General features: G+C 31.9%; 1 protein-coding gene across 2 annotated transcripts in view; it reads left to right on the top strand.

The window, feature by feature from the left end:
• The window catches only part of CUL2 (cullin 2), a 100,456-nt gene extending 84,328 nt beyond the window's left edge, over positions 1-16,128 (top strand). For both annotated transcript variants that reach the window (XM_052000529.1, XM_052000530.1), the window contains 5 exons: positions 3,961-4,027; positions 8,546-8,748; positions 11,409-11,510; positions 14,620-14,736; positions 15,548-16,128. In XM_052000529.1, coding sequence (XP_051856489.1) covers positions 3,961-4,027; positions 8,546-8,748; positions 11,409-11,510; positions 14,620-14,736; positions 15,548-15,679 — 621 coding nt within the window. In that variant the 3' untranslated portion in view covers positions 15,680-16,128. The remainder of the gene's footprint in view (positions 1-3,960; positions 4,028-8,545; positions 8,749-11,408; positions 11,511-14,619; positions 14,737-15,547) is intronic.
• Positions 16,129-16,332: the final 204 nt, after the last annotated feature.

Here is a 16,332-nt window from a genome sequence, read left to right as displayed (position 1 = left end):
CTTTGTACCAGGCGTTGTGCTAAGCCTTTTACAAATATTATTTCATTTGATTTTCATAACAACCCTGGGAGATAGGTACTGTTATTATTACCATTTTATATTAACTGAAGCTTGAATAGACAGAGAGTAAGTGCCCAGGGTCACACAGCTTAAAAATGTCTGAGGCTCAATTTGAACTTGGGTCTTCTTGACTACAGGTCCAATGTTTTATCCACTGCACCACATGGTTAGACTTTGTTAAAAAAAAAAAAAAAATTCTGGCAGCTTAGGAAAAGATGGACTGAAGTGATAAGACATGAGGGAGGGACACCAGTTAGAAGTCTATTGCAATAGTCTAAGTGAAGATGGGGCCTATGCTAGGTGCTCAGTGAGTGGAATGAAGGCATTTGGGTGATTCTGTGTGTATAGAAACAAGATTTTTCAACTATTTGTATATATAAGGTTAGTGAGTGTGAGGAACTGAAAATTATATAAAGGTTGTAAGCCTAAGTGATATGGGAGGATGGTTATGCCCTCCTTATTAATAGAAGGATAGGGAAGAGAAGAAGGTAGTCTGTTTTGCACATGTTGAGTTTGAGATAACTATAAAAGATAAAGTAGATGGCAAACACTGTTAAAGGGTGCAAAGAGTTGAGAAAGAGTGAGATAAGACATTCAGGTTTGGCAATTAAGAGATTACTAGTAACTTTGGAGAAGACCATTTCAATTGAATGATGCCATCAGGCGCCAGATATCTTCATTACTTGATATTTATCATTTGGAAAAAGCATTGATCTGGAGACTCAAATCTGTGTTGTTAGAGAGTCTGGAACTAGAATGAGTGGAGATTATGGAAAATCTAATTTGTTTCCTACCAAGTAGAACTGTACAGAACCAGAATTTTGCTACTTTGAGGGGTAATCTAGTAGAGGTTGGCTTCGACTTTGATTGTCTGTAGTTTTTATTAACATTCATCTTATAGATATTAGATTTTTTTTTAAAGAACATACATGCCAAATGTTTATTACTGTTTTAGCATGCAGGGTGGAAGGAAACATCATCATTTCACTTTTCATTATTTAAGTCTTTTGTTTCATAAGGTGCTGTTTATACCTGTTTTACACTACATGGCAAAGGGACAAGTATTCTGTTAAATGATTTTCAATAATAGTTTTATATTCCTATAATTTCTATTTATGTACAACAAATCATCACCTCTTTGAACCTTTATTTCTTCCTTTATAAAATGAGGGAGATGGTGGTTTCTAATGTCTGTTTCAAGTTTTAAAATTTGCATCTCAGATTGAGAACCTCTTTACTTGTTTTCATTAAACATCACTGGAAGAAGTTTTTCCTTTTGACACTGTGGAACAGTAATTCCCATTTAAATTGAAATGAAAATCCAGCATTTATGTTTGCTTAATTTGCTTCATGAAAATGTATACCTTTATTTAATACCACTCTATTTTTGAAATGTTGATCTCAAATCAGAACTGATTAAAGTTACATTTACTTTAAAAGTGATCTTTATTGTTGTGATTTTTGAGCATAGGCATATGATTCATGGACCTGAATGTTACAGAAAAGTTGAGCTTTCTATCAAATAAACTCAAAAATTATAAATGGATTCTTTGTGAGAACATTTTCAAATTTTTTGAGTTCAATTTAATGCTCATTCATTAAATTTGCAAGGTTTTTCTTTTCTATAAGGATTTATCCCATCATTACTAGATTACTGTTAGAATTGCAAAATCATTCCTCACATAATACCATCTTTCTTATAAATCTTAACATTTCTTTTTGCAGGGAGTCTTAAACAACTGGTGTTTGTGGACTTTACCAAAAAAAAAAAAAAAAAAGCAAACCTCTTAAATATTTCACTGTAATTTGTTTCCTTTGGAATTTCTACATATTTTGATTTTATGCATTTAAAAAATTATTCTATGAAGAGTTCCATGGTTTTTAGTAAACTAACAAAGGGGGTCCATGACACAAAAGGGGTATGAATCCCTGCTTTAGAGTTTATCAATTTTCTTAATTCCTTTAACAATGAGTTTTGTCTTTAAGCTTCAAATAAAATTTTGCCATGAAAACTAATTTTTTCTGTCCTATCATTAATGAAAATTTATCAAATACCTAATAAATTAAGAATACTGTGCTAGGTCCATAAAATAGGGATAATATACTGCATGGTAGGTGGCTTCAAAAAAGTTATAGTAGTATACAATTTAAACCTCCTTCCCATTTAAATAATTTTGAAGACCTTTTAAAATTGTCTTTAGACTTTTGATAAAGAATGCTTTGTTTTGCCAAGGTTTTTAGAAATACGTTAATTTAAGACATTTAAAACTGTTGGCCCTATGTTCAGTGTAAAAGTTTCAAGGTCAAAATCTTACCTATTTAAGCTAGAATACACTATAAGTCCTTACTTGAAGGATTACAGCTTAATTTCTTTGGGACCCCTAGACATTTCTTAATGTTTCCTTCTAGGGCAATTTTGCAAATGTTTGATCTAGTGATTGAAAGCTGATCGTCTTTGTGACAACCAGTTCCCATTTGTTGTAGAGTGGGTGGTTAAGCATGCTGGTTGTCGATTTGGAGCAGGTGATGATGAATGCTGCCTCAGCCGTAGGACTGCTAAATACTTTTCAGTAACATATGAGTAAGATCAGAATGTAAAGCATACAGTTAGCTGGCCCACCTGCCAGAAGCATTTCTCATTGTCAGGAGAAAGTAGAGTTCAGCAAGCAAGAGTAGCAGTCTGAGGAGAATTTGTGAGTTTAGTGTTCTGAATTCTTGGAACAGGCAGTTTATTCTTGTTTCTATAAAGCAGATACTTAGCAGCTATACATAATAGAAATTCCCAAGTTCTCATATAGATCCTTTTCTGTTATATGATGTATATAGAAATGTCATTTTTGGGTATTTGTAAAATTCAGAATAAAATATTTTTAAGTGTTGATAGTGATGTCTGGAATTGATTCAAGAATAAGTATAGGTCTGGTATGTAAACTGCATTCATCACATTATTCATGTTTAAGTAATACTGATTTTATTGATTTTTTAAAAATTTGATTTGATTCATGCATTTAATAAAATAGTAAAACAAATCATGATTTCATGATTTTCATGAAATAGCAAAGGTGAAATTTTGTTTTCAAGAAGTTATTTACATTTCTATTTCATATGGGTTATTATACACCATTTCATTAAAAATATAGACTTACATGTTTTTAATTATGGTCAAACTGATTTTTACTAAGAAATACTTAAAATGTAATTGTAAATTTAAAATCTATATTCATACACTATTAAAGTTGGTGTTTAACCTTAAGGAAGCTATGATTTCATTGGTTTGTATACTTGATCTACTGATGAAGGTGATAATCTCTCTGTACCTTAATAGATGGTTTTTATAAGTTGGCTCCCACTCCCCAAAGGAGTTATTGTAATCCTTCAGCAAAAGACATAGACTCTCACACTCATAATTTTTGTAGCTTGATAAAACATGCCACAATTTATGCTACATTGATACAGCCTTCGAGAACCTCCTTTTACTTCTATGCCATATGGTATTGAAATAGAACTTTATTCAATGAATAAGTTTGCTAATTCAGAATCATTTAAAAATGAGAATTGTAAAAGGCAGTATTCTGACATATTGGTTCACTTTTAATAGTGATTTATTTAAATGTACTAAAAAAAGCTAGGTGTTACCTTACAAGTGATACAGATATATACAAGCTTTCTACTTGTATTTATTTGTATGTTTTTAATTAAATGTTTTACATAAAGTAATGGGTATTTAATTACACCAGAAATATTTAAAATTTTTGTTCAGCTTGTGAAGAATCATTGACTATTAGTTTCTGAATCAAAGGAATAACAAATTTTAAGACACTAATAGCAGAATGAGAATAAACTTGTTTTATCTATAACTTAGTTGCTAAAATTGATTTGAAATTTTGTTTTGTTTTACAGTTTGAATTATTTTACAGTCAGCATTTCAGTGGAAGGAAGCTTACATGGTTACATTATCTTTGTACAGGTAAGGTACAGATTATTTCTGGCATAATAAACGCACAGAATCTGTGAATTGAAAGGGACCTCAGAGGCCAATTAATCTAATCTGAGTGTCTGTTACAACATTCACTAGTTGTTCTACAAGCTTTATTTCAATACCTTTGGAGAAAGAAGCATCCCATTCTCCTTTTGGATAATTCTGATTATTAAACTATTAACATTTGTAGATTAACATTTTCATTTCTGATTATACTATCCAACTTTTCTTCTTTCAACTATATTTTAAAATGTAATTCCTTTCAATTAGCAAAAATCTATTTTCTCTTTTGCCCACACAACAAATTTGTATGTTTTTCAGGTCCAGATATTTATATTTCAGTCAGTACCTTCAGTCCATCATGAGGGGTTTCCCCTTCTATTCTGTGTTAGTTTGTCAGTGATGAAATTGAAGTATAAATATAGTCAACAAGCATTTTAAAAATAATTACCACATACTAGACACTGAGCTAAACACTAGGGATACAAAGAAAGGCAAAAAATAGCCTCATCCTTTTGAGGATGGAATAGGGACTGGCTCTCTGATTTCATCAGCATTGGGAACTTCCAGAGAAGGAAACTCCCTCCAACAAAGCACATCCTCTACAGCTTACAACTGGCCTAGATCAGTGATATCAAAGTGAAATAATAGGGTGCTACTAACTCATCATAAGGATGCCTGCTATTGATTTAGAAAACTACATATTAATGTTACCTAAATGCTGTTGTATTTTTGTTTTGTAAAATATTTCCCAATTACCTTTCAATCTGATTCCAGTCATGTTGCAGCTGTGTGTGTTTAACACCTGTGTCTGGCCTAGAGCGTAAATGGTTAAGTGACTTTCCCAAACATTACCCAGCCAGTAAATGGCAGAGAGGCCAGCTCTCTCTAGATTGCGCTACCTTCCTGTGGCTCTGTGCCGTGTCTCAGGTTGGCCTGTCTCTGCCTTCCTGAAGTCAACGGAAGGGGGTGCAATATCTGAGTGTCCCACTAGGTGGCACTCTCCTGAAACTAACAAAGTAGCTGAGTAGCTCTTCAGTGTTTCCATATCTTACTTGCCTGCTTCCTGATAGTCAGCAATTCAGATCCATGCCGGCTGGCTTCTGTCTCCTGGGGGAAGAAAAAGTTGTTATTCATCATGGAATATATTATCAATAGTTGTAGAGCTATAACTATAGCTTTTCTCTCAGGTCATGCTCAGCAATCACATAATTTTTTTCCTGTTTCAGCTACCCCATAGATACAGTGAGCAACCTCAGTTACTTAACATATTCTGGTAACACAGATTATAGAACAAAGCAAGAATAGAAGGAAAACAAGGTTAAGCATTCCTGGTTGCCTTCTCAGATCTTTACTTGGGGTCAGGGTAGTTTTTGAATGACCTCATGCCTACATATCCTGGAAAGGAAATAGGGAGAACTATATCCCGCACTCTAGCCCCAATTCACAGATTCTGGTAACAGGAAAGATTAGGGGAGAACAGTAAAGGAAGCAGCCTTTCTTAGCTCCTCACTATCTCTGCTGGATTCATGGTAGCTGCCAGTACACTTTGATACACATGGATAATCTCATTGGATTTTGAATATAATCCCATCATGTCACTTCAGCAAGATTAAAGATCAACCAATGAGTATCTACAGCAAGATTCAGATTCCAAATCCAGCAATCTACCCCCCCTGCTCTACACACCACCTTTATTCCCTTGTACATGGCAAAATTTTAAATTTTTTTAAAGTTATGTACCATGTACCATTTCAGCTATGTAATAAATTGAAAAAGTGATTGTATCTTTGAAAAGTCATTGGTTGGCTCTAGCTAAAGTATATTTTCACATAGGTGTTCAGTAAGTTGAATTGAATTTAGTCTCACAATACTAAATTATGGCAACCTGACAGAAGTATAAATACCAAGGTGAATTTGCTAAAATTTACCTGGACAAGTTTTGTGTTGGGCACAGAAATACATTTTTTAACTTTTTAAGGAATGAATGCATATAGGTATGAATATAGGTATTATATTTTTATTAGATATAATTACAGAAAGATTGTAATCCAGATAATTACCATTACACTAAATTTTTCATCATTGGTACTAAAATAATTATTTCCTTACCTTATTTGTAATTGAAGGGATACAGTTTATAATTTCAGCAATACATTTTGAATTCTATTATTTTATCTTTCATTCAAGAGGTTAAGGTGTTCTCGTTTGTGTAATATCTTGTGGAGTACACAGAGGACATAGTTACTATTCTTATTGAGTGACCATTTAGTTGGCATTTCTTGTCTATGATTTCACACAAGTTTAATAGCCATAAGCGTTAGTATGGTTTTATTTTTATTTAATTTTAAACTTCATAATATATTTTTGAATTCATCATTTTGATATTGGGAACAAAAAGAACTAAAGAACTAAAGTTACTAACATTATGAATTTACATTTTGATTTTTATTTTAATTCCACATTTATTGAGCTATAGTCATGTGCAAGATATTGTACTAAATGTTGTGACATATATATTCTTATATTCTTATACTAAGTCAATATTTAACATGCTAAAAATCCACGAGGAAATGTGAAAGACCAGAAAGAACTTCAATTCAAATAGCAATAAATTTACATACTTATTTTGAGAAGTCTCAAGATAAATTCTGTAGTGATAAAAGCTTAAAGCAAAAATAAACCTCAGAATGGTGAGTCCTTTTAAACATTTTAGATAATAATCCAATAGAAGAAATTCAAAATTCATCAGACTTGCTTTTTGTACATAGTGTCATTTAATTATGTTTTGTAACATAGTTCTAGACCAAAAGCAAATTAGCTATTGGCATGTGTTCTGAAAAACCTTTTCTTAGTTCACTCTAATTTGCTTTTTACTCCCTCAAGTGTATTGTGGTTTGCTCTCAGTGATCTTTTTAGCACTCAATGAGAGGGAAAAACGCCTCAATATTCTCCTTATTGTTTTCTATTTGCACTAGGTCTGTTCTTATTATGGATTTTAAGGCTTCTGGCTTAAACAGCTTTATTATAAAGAAAAATAGGGGAGAGCGGCAAACAGTTTTTAACAGAGACTGAGAATAATTTTGTATTGGGATCATCCATTAATTTGAAAGGGAAAGATAATAAAGAAAGAGAATATAGACTTCCTCTTTTCCTGTCATCAGATGTTACTGTGACTCTCCAATTATACATAACTAGATACTTAATATCCACACTGGTATGGGAGGGAGAGAAGGGAAAAGTTTCAAACTTACATGCAAACTGCAGATGGATTCATTACATGACATTTATCCTAAAGTTAGTTCTTTTTTTGAACCACTTGGGGGCACTGGAACAATTTGTAATTTGGCAGTTTTTAAACCACAGGTGAGAATGACTTTTGTGACCTTGGCACATACTCCTGAGGCTAAATTGGTTCTAAAGTACTTAAGATCTTTCTAGGGTCCAAGAACTTTTTTTTGTGGACACATCTAATCAACTGTAGTCTAGTTGTATTGATTAAGTGACTTTGTAATGAGTCATAACAATACAAGCCCAGAATTGACCCTCCATAAGACCATAGATTTCAGAGATGGTGTAGATATATTCTAGTCCTACTGCCTAATTTTATAAATAAGGAAACTGAGGGCATAGATAATAGTGAAATAATTTGCTGAAGTTCCCACAGAGGCAGTATTGGGATTTGAACTTGAGTATTCTGACTACAAATCCAATGTGAACCTTTTTTCTAGGTCACTAGAATTTTGAGGACCAGTGGTACTTTGAGCTTATTTGAGTTCAGACATGTAGTCATAGAACATTGATAGCCTAAGAACCAGTCTGGGTCTTTGGGTTATTAAGGGAAAAAGACTTAAGTAATATCCTGGCATGTTTATGTTTTATCATTACTTTTTTTTCCTTTTCTCAAAATGAAAATCTTTAGATTAGCTGATCAGAACTTGTATAATTCTTCCCGACCTTCAGGGTCCTCCCCAAATAACTCTGAGACCTCTAAAATTAGTAAGAGACTCTCATGGCCCCAGAAAACTCTCTAAACCTTTAAGTTGTAGGACAGTACTGATCTATGATGGAAGACAGGGTTTCTCTGTGACTCTGCATCTATGAAATCATAGGTCTGGATCCTACTTATTCTCTCAAAGAAGTAATAATAAGAAAATCATCATTGATTTTGATGAGATGCCCTTGAACAATATTTTGATACTCCAAAGGATAGCAAGCTATATAAATTATTTGTTCATGTTAGAAAGCAAACTTTATATATCACAGGAAAAAAGCTTATTATTGCCATCTTAAGTGTGTTTTATGAATTACTTTAAACTACTGCCTTGAAAATGTTTGATGTTATCTAGTATTTGATGATCATTGGGAAAAAACCATTCTGATAGAATAACTTAGCCAAACATTTTTCCCCTTTTTGAGGAGAAATTATGAAACTATGAATTATGCCCAATTGATTTGGGACCACCTGACACTTCATAACAATGATTATTTTTATCCTAATTGCAGGTGAAGTTAAAATGAATTATTTGTCCAAACCCTATGTGGCCATGGTGACAACATACCAAATGGCAGTACTACTTGCTTTTAACAATAGCGAAACTGTCAGTTTCAAAGAGCTTCATGACATCACACAGATGAATGAAAAGGAATTGGCAAAAACTATCAAATCATTACTTGATGTGAAAATGATTAACCATGATTCAGAAAAGGTATGTAATATGATAATTGAATAAATTATGAATCTAGGTCACATTTGCCATTTATGTCTTTCTTGTCTTGTCATTAAAATAGTTGGGAAATTGGAATTACACACACACACACACACACACACACACATACATACACACTTATTGGTATTTCTTCACAATGTTTTCACAGGTTTTATATCATAAAAATTTAGTTTGGTCTCAAAATATTGATTAGCATTTGTACATTTCATTAATATATTCATTTTACTTTGCATGCTGCTTTTTCTGTTATTTTATTGGTTCTGTTACAAAATTTATTAATTTGTACATTTTAGGTTCATATATAGGCATTCCTTTTTTTAGTTTGTACAATAAAAGTCAATAAACCAAAATGTGCAATAACCAAAAAAACACAGTAATAAAAGTGTTGGACTTGGACTCAAGAAGATAATGAATGAAAATTCTGGTTCAGACATTTACTAGCTATGTAAAGCCAGGCAAATCACTTAATGAGCCTCGGTTTCCTTTTCTTTAAAGTGGGAATAATAATAGTATCTATCTTACAAGATTGTTGTGAGGATCAAATGAAATAATATGTGAAGTACGTTGTAAACTTTGAGGCTCTTTATAAATGCTAGCTATTCTAGTTAATTAAATTTTATAGATAATTAGGAGCATGACCAGAAAGCTTCTATATATTTCAAATTTTGTGTACTTCTACTAAAAGTTTACTTTCGTACATCATAATTCATGTCATCATAAACAAAATGTTATTTAAATAAAGTATGTTTGGATTTAAAAGAGATTGCATAAAAGAATTTATATAATTAGTATGTTTCACTAATTTATCCTTTTTGTAAGAAAAGTTTCTACTAAAGGACTTCATGTATATTTCATCATGTCATTGAGGTGCCCCAGATTTCATAAAAACTATATCATTTGAGCACAAACTCTAGGCCTATATAAATGCTATAATGGTCTTGAGTATGGATCAAAATCAAATATTTTATAGTTTTTGGCCAAAGATCTTTCTAGATAAGTTTGGAGACATTTATCATTTGAAAGTTGGCCAACAAATGATAAATTTTGGAGCAAAACTTATCTGAAAAAACTATTCTCTAAAGCATATCAGGGTTGTATTTTATGTAGAAGTATCCTCCTTGGTATATAATAAATTGGCATTATAGGCCAACTTAAATTTGTATTTCTAAGGAAATAGATTACTATATGACAAAGAAAGATGAAGGAAAACTAGAATATTCAAATAACTTAAAAGAAATTTAAATTCATAGTGTAGCCTGAAACATCTTTCCCCCTCAGAAAGTAAATCTAAGTCTAGTATGATTGTGTCTCACAGATTGGGAGGAAACATAATACAGATGCTCTGTTTTTATGATAAAGTTAAAAGCTAAAAAATTAATTTTTCCCCTTGATATATTTTACTGAAGTGCCTAATATTATGATGAAAAGTTGCATCAGCTAATTATGCATTTCTATATAATACATATTCTGAAATTAGAATTTTCTATAATCATGTAGAAAAATGATACTTTACAACTTTAATGCATTATCAAATATTCTATACTACTTGAAAGTTGTTTCTTTTAAAATGTTTCATTATTACTAATGCTTTGGAATTATATATAAATGTGGATTTTTGTTTGCATATTAAACATTTTACTATAATTCCAACAGTAGCTTGGTAGCATTTCTAGACTCTTAATGAGAAAATTCCATCTGCATATGCTTTTTTTTTTTTTTTTAATTTTGGTAAAAGTTTTGCCACCTCAACTTTCTTGGACTTTAAAGGACAATTGGCATTCTTAAGCTGGTTTAATCAATTTCATCTGAGAAAAACTGGCTTGATTCTGCATTTAACCTGTAGGGAAAATGTGATGGCTATCACCAGTGAAAGGGATACACAGGGGTCCTCAAACTAAGGCCTGCGGGCCAGATGTGGCAACTGAGGACGATTATCTCCCTCACCCAGGGCTATGAAGTTTCTTTTTTTAAAGGCCCACAAAACAAAGTTTTTGTTTTTACTATTGTCCGGCCCTCCAACAGTCTGAGAGACAATGAACTGGCTCCCTGTTTAAAAAGTTTGAGGACCCCTGGTAGAGCATGAAGGAAAAATTCATTATGAGAAGATAAATTAAAATAGAACGTGGTATTGAGTGTTTTGGGGAATATTAGTACAACCATATAGTGGTGGTGATTATTTTTAGATGTTTATTGTAATTATTTTTGAAATTTTTTATGCAGCATTCACAACATTTATGAAAATAAAAGTTTCAGTCAAAAGCTATTTGATGGTTTGTGTGCATCAAGTGCCTAAAAATATCTTCTACCTAAAATCTAAACATTGCTTTTAAATTCAGTAAAAGTAAAATGAGAGAATCAGCTGAGGGGAAAATGAGTTTTAAATTAATTTATTAATGTATCTTGGATTATTTAGTTTTTTTTTTTATTTAAATTTATCAAATCCCTTAAATTGACATGTAAACCCAAGGAAGAATAACTAGTTTGTTAAATGAAATAAGTGAAATAGAATTGTTAACTGAAAAGTTAAATAAATTTAATTTAGTACTTAGTTATTATGTTGAATTTTTATAATTATTTTTACCATGATCATTATATGATGATATTACTTATAAATACATATAAATACTTTTTAACTACAGGAAGACATAGATGCAGACTCTACTTTTTCATTAAATATGAACTTCAGCAGTAAAAGAACAAAATTTAAAATTACAACATCAATGCAAAAAGACACACCACAGGCAAGTATTTCTTTTTAACTTTTCTCAACTTAACTATTAAGGTTGACTTTAGCAAATGAAAGTATAAATCATAATGCATAACTTTTTGTATTTTAAATTGATGCTATGTTAAGCGCATCCTTTCTATACAATCTATCATCAGCCTTATAATTTAACTATAATTGAAATAGTAGCTCTCTCTTTTAATATAGTTTCAGAAAATATTGTCTAAAATAAATGGCAAGATCTTTTTTTTATCTTAAGTTTAAAAAGTGATTAGTTTTTCTATATATTCTCCCCACAAACTTGAAATTTTTGGAAGAATAATTACATAATTCATCTTCTTTGTCTCTTAATCTATGTGTTATGACTCAGTTCTTTCAAAAAGAGTTGCCACCTTTTATGTTATAAGAATGCTCTTTAATCTGTAGTTTAAAAACAAATCTTTTTGCTTTAAATAAAATCATTTTCTTGAATTGCCCTATATAAATGAAATCCTATTGTTTAGGCCCCGAAGACTATAAAGATGACATTTTTTTTCCATTCCAGTGATTCTTGACATGTAGCTCATAAACAAAATCTCCAAATTGTTCAAGGTGTTCATGAGATTCCAGGTAGCTTGCCTTTACCATCACTTCTAGAGTGATCAGGTCCTCATATATTATGTGGCTACAAGGAAATGAAATTCTATTGTTAAAGATGAGTGCTTCTGAAAACCAAGGACCTACTTTTGGATTGTGATGAAACTGTCAGGGGTCTTGGAATCAAACCCTTGCTACTGACATAGGCAGGTGGTGTAGTGGATAGAACACTGGAGCTGTAGTCCAGAAGATCTGATTTCAAATCCTGTCTCTGATATTTACTAGCTGTGTTACCTTAGTGTTAGTCATCCTATTCTTTCTCAGCCTCAGTTTCTTTTTCTAGAATGGGGATAATAATATCAACCAATAGAAGGACAATTATCTATCACATTAGCTGCCTTCCAGAGTTTTTGTAAAGGTAAAATGAGATATTTATAATGTGCTTTGCAACTTTAAAGCACCATATAAATGCTAGTTTTTATTATCAAGAACAACAATAAAAACATATCACTTTTGGGAGCCAGTCTTAATCCCCATTAAAATGTAAATTCCTTGAGGGTAGGAACTGTTTTTACCTTTCTTTGAATCTGAAGTGCTTAGCACAATGCCTGGCACATAGTAAGCGCTTAATAAATGCTTATTAGTTTAATCCTTTCCTTTCTTCATAGTCACGACATGCCCTACTTTGGGAGAGAGTTGCAAAAGAGATATATATATATATATATATGGTGTGATGTTCTGATGCTTTGTCTATTTTAGTGGGAAAAGAGAGACTAGGGTGTGATGAGCATCTTTTAGAGCTACACCCATTTCTCCCTATGTTCAGCTTCTATCCTAGTTGAGCATCTCTCACCTCTCACTAGGATTATTCTGTCCACCTCTTGATTTGCCTCCATCTTTCTCCAATACTTCCTCCATACAGCTATTTCTAAAATACAGATTGAACATTATCCCTCCAGTCAGTAATTTTCAGGAGTTCTTTGTTGCCTCTGGGATAAACTTTAGATTCAAGTCTGACATTTAAAGTCCTCACAAAGATTCCCACCTGCATTTTCATTCTTATTTTATATTAGTCTCCTTCCCATTCTCTCCATTATAGTTAAGCTGCCTTGCTAGCTATTTTTCATAACATTTCATTACTTGCCTATCTTTCTCTACAAGTGGTCTTCTTTATACAAGAACACTACCTTCTCATTTCTATCGTATAGAAACTTTGTATTCATTCAAATAAGAATTTAGATACCCCATGAAACTTTTTCTAATCTCTATCCCATTCCCCTCTCTTTCCTACTATTATGAACATTTTCTCTCTTGAAATTACTTTGGATTTACTTATTTACATACATGTTGTATCCCTCCAATTGAATGTAAACTCCTTGAGGTCAATGACTATTTCATTTTCATCATTTTATTCCCAGCATAGTACCTATCACATAGCATGTGCTTAATAAATATTTGTTGAATTAAAGTGAATTGTATGGGGCTACCAGCAGGGAGTTAGAAAATGATTCTTCTGTGTGATAAAATAATGCACCCATTTTCTATAGGCAATGTGTTTAAGAAAGTATTGTTTGAAAAAGAGAAAATGGAGCCTGGACATTAATAAACACATGCTATGTTCACTTTTTTTTTCTTTTGAGGTTTTTCCCTTTTGTTCTGATCTTTTTTCTCCCATCATGATTCATAAAGAATTATGTATTTAAAAAATTAATGTACATATATAACCAGAAAAATTTTTTTAAATGTAATGGGGTAAAATATATTTTTTAATAACTTTTTATTGATAGAACCCATGCCAGGGTAATTTTTTACAGCATTATCCCTTGCATTCACTTCTGTTCCGATTTTTCCCCTCTCTCCACCCCCTCCCCCAGATGGCAAGCAGTCCTTTACATGTTGAATAGGCTACAGTATATCCTAGATATAATATATGTGTGCAGAACCGAACAGTTTTCTTGTTGCACAGGGAGAATTGAATTCAGAAGGTATAAATAACCCGGGAAGAAAAACAAAAATGCAAGCAGTTTATATTCATTGGGGAAAAATATTAAATGAATGAATGAATGAATGCCCCAAAAAGTATATGGCTAAAAAGAGGAAACATTTTGTAGTGAATAGGTGGCTATTCTTGAAGTCAAGAAGGCTTAGGTTCAAGTTCTTCCCTGACACATGCTGTGGACAGTTCACTTATCTTTTCAATGCACAGATATACTAATAACACTGAATTACGTGAATTACAGATATACATTAAAAAGAGTCTTTTCACACTGTTAAGTTCATTGTACTGGTACTTCCTATCATCTCTATTTTCTACTCCAAAAGAAAGAAATCCCCATTAACAACTCTTAAGCTTGAACTCTGGAAATTAATTTTTGATATGCTTTATTTTTTATAATCAGAGAATATGACATTGGTAATTTTGAGAGGCATGAAATAACTTCAATATTATTCATTAATTTAAATTTTGAGTTTTGAATTAAAATTAAATATAAGTTGAAATATTTACTGGATTTATATCTATATCAACATATCTTTTCCTGATGATATAGGAGATGGAGCAGACCAGAAGTGCTGTAGATGAAGACAGGAAAATGTACCTCCAGGCTGCTATAGTCCGCATCATGAAAGCTCGAAAAGTGTTGCGGCATAATGCTCTTATTCAGGAGGTAAAGAAAAATGGAAGTGTAGAATACAAGATTGTTGTAATATGCTAAATTCATTTTCACTAATTGCTTGGCTACTATACCATGGCTGATTCTGTTAGGTTTTCTTCTTTAAAATACCATTTGTCTCAATAATATCATGAAATGCTTCTTTATGAGAATTATTATTTTTGTTCACATATATTGACAAATGCTTATTCTGAATAATCAAGATTAGCTTTGCCAATGGTCCTTGATCTCATCAAATTATATTGCAGAGTTCTTTTTGTCTGAGTAATTATTTAAGGAGGATTAACCTCAAAAAGCACATTATACTAAGCCAAGTGCCAGATTTTTGTGATGGTCATTAATAATTTTTAATCCCACTTATCTCTTCCAGCTAATTAATTTTTCATTAGGTTTCTGTTTCTTAATATCAGAACAAGAAAATGTGCATTCATAGTTGTTTTGGTTTTGTTTACATGAGATTTAATTTAGAATAAATTTCAGATTTGTTTAAATATCTGCCTAGAGTTATTTATGACTGTGTTACTCATAACAAAGATGGGAACATAGAAATTAGGGCCTTCCGCTCCCATTATATTACCTCCTAAACTTAAACCAAGCTAGTTATTTATGTAACAAAGTATTAAAAATTTGTTTACCTTTGTGATATTCGTTTCTGAGGTAGATAGAAACAGTGATTAGTTGAAAATAAAGTGAGTTTTTAATTAGAAACTGAGATTTTAATAAAACAAATATTAAACATTTGAGACACTGTTATGTTAATATGGCTAATTATTTAACACTGACTTGAAACCTCATTCTTCCATAGGTTATTAGTCAGTCAAGAGCTCGGTTTAACCCAAGCATTAGCATGATCAAGAAGTGCATTGAAGTTCTGATAGACAAACAGTACATTGAAAGAAGCCAAGCATCAGCAGATGAATACAGCTATGTGGCGTGATGACGCCAGCTGCCCTGCAGGTGTGCTTTTAAGAAGATCATAACAGTCACTATTTGGTGTGTTCCTGTGGGAAGAAGCAGGCTTGTGCCTCCATAATTGGTCACTTGGCAGCCCCTGTTTTTCTGCTGTTTACAACATCACCAGTGCCACGTCATGAGCGTCAATGAAAATGCCTATAGATATTTCAAGCTCATGTCATTATGACATTTCTTAAAACTTTACTAAATGAATGAGTGAAGTATTGCTGAAATGTGGAAATTTGGTTGGGTACCATGCTTTTTTTTTTCCTCCCTCACGTTTGCAGTTGATGTGTTTTTTTTAATGTATCTTAAAGGACATAAAGTAAAAACCTAAATATTGTAATATGACAGATAACCTAATAATTGTATCTACATTAAAATGACAAACATGATATTGCTGCTTGTCGAATAAAAAAAAAAATAAAGAAATGGAATGCCTTTTTATGTTGATGACTGCCAGGTTAATTATGGATTGAATATATAAATGCCCATGACCCTTCAGAGTATTTAAAATAATATCATTATATTTAAATCATTTAGTTCATTTCTACTATAAGTTCAGACTATCAGTAAAAAAAATCTCAGATTTCCAATTCATAGGTGTTAAAATAAAGTATGTATTTTGTTTTAATT

The sequence above is a fragment of the Antechinus flavipes genome, chromosome 5 (assembly GCF_016432865.1).
Source record: "Antechinus flavipes isolate AdamAnt ecotype Samford, QLD, Australia chromosome 5, AdamAnt_v2, whole genome shotgun sequence".
Lineage (NCBI taxonomy): Eukaryota > Metazoa > Chordata > Mammalia > Dasyuromorphia > Dasyuridae > Antechinus > Antechinus flavipes.
The sequence above is the reverse complement of the archived record's forward strand: the minus strand, read 5'-3'. Positions and strand labels throughout refer to the sequence as shown.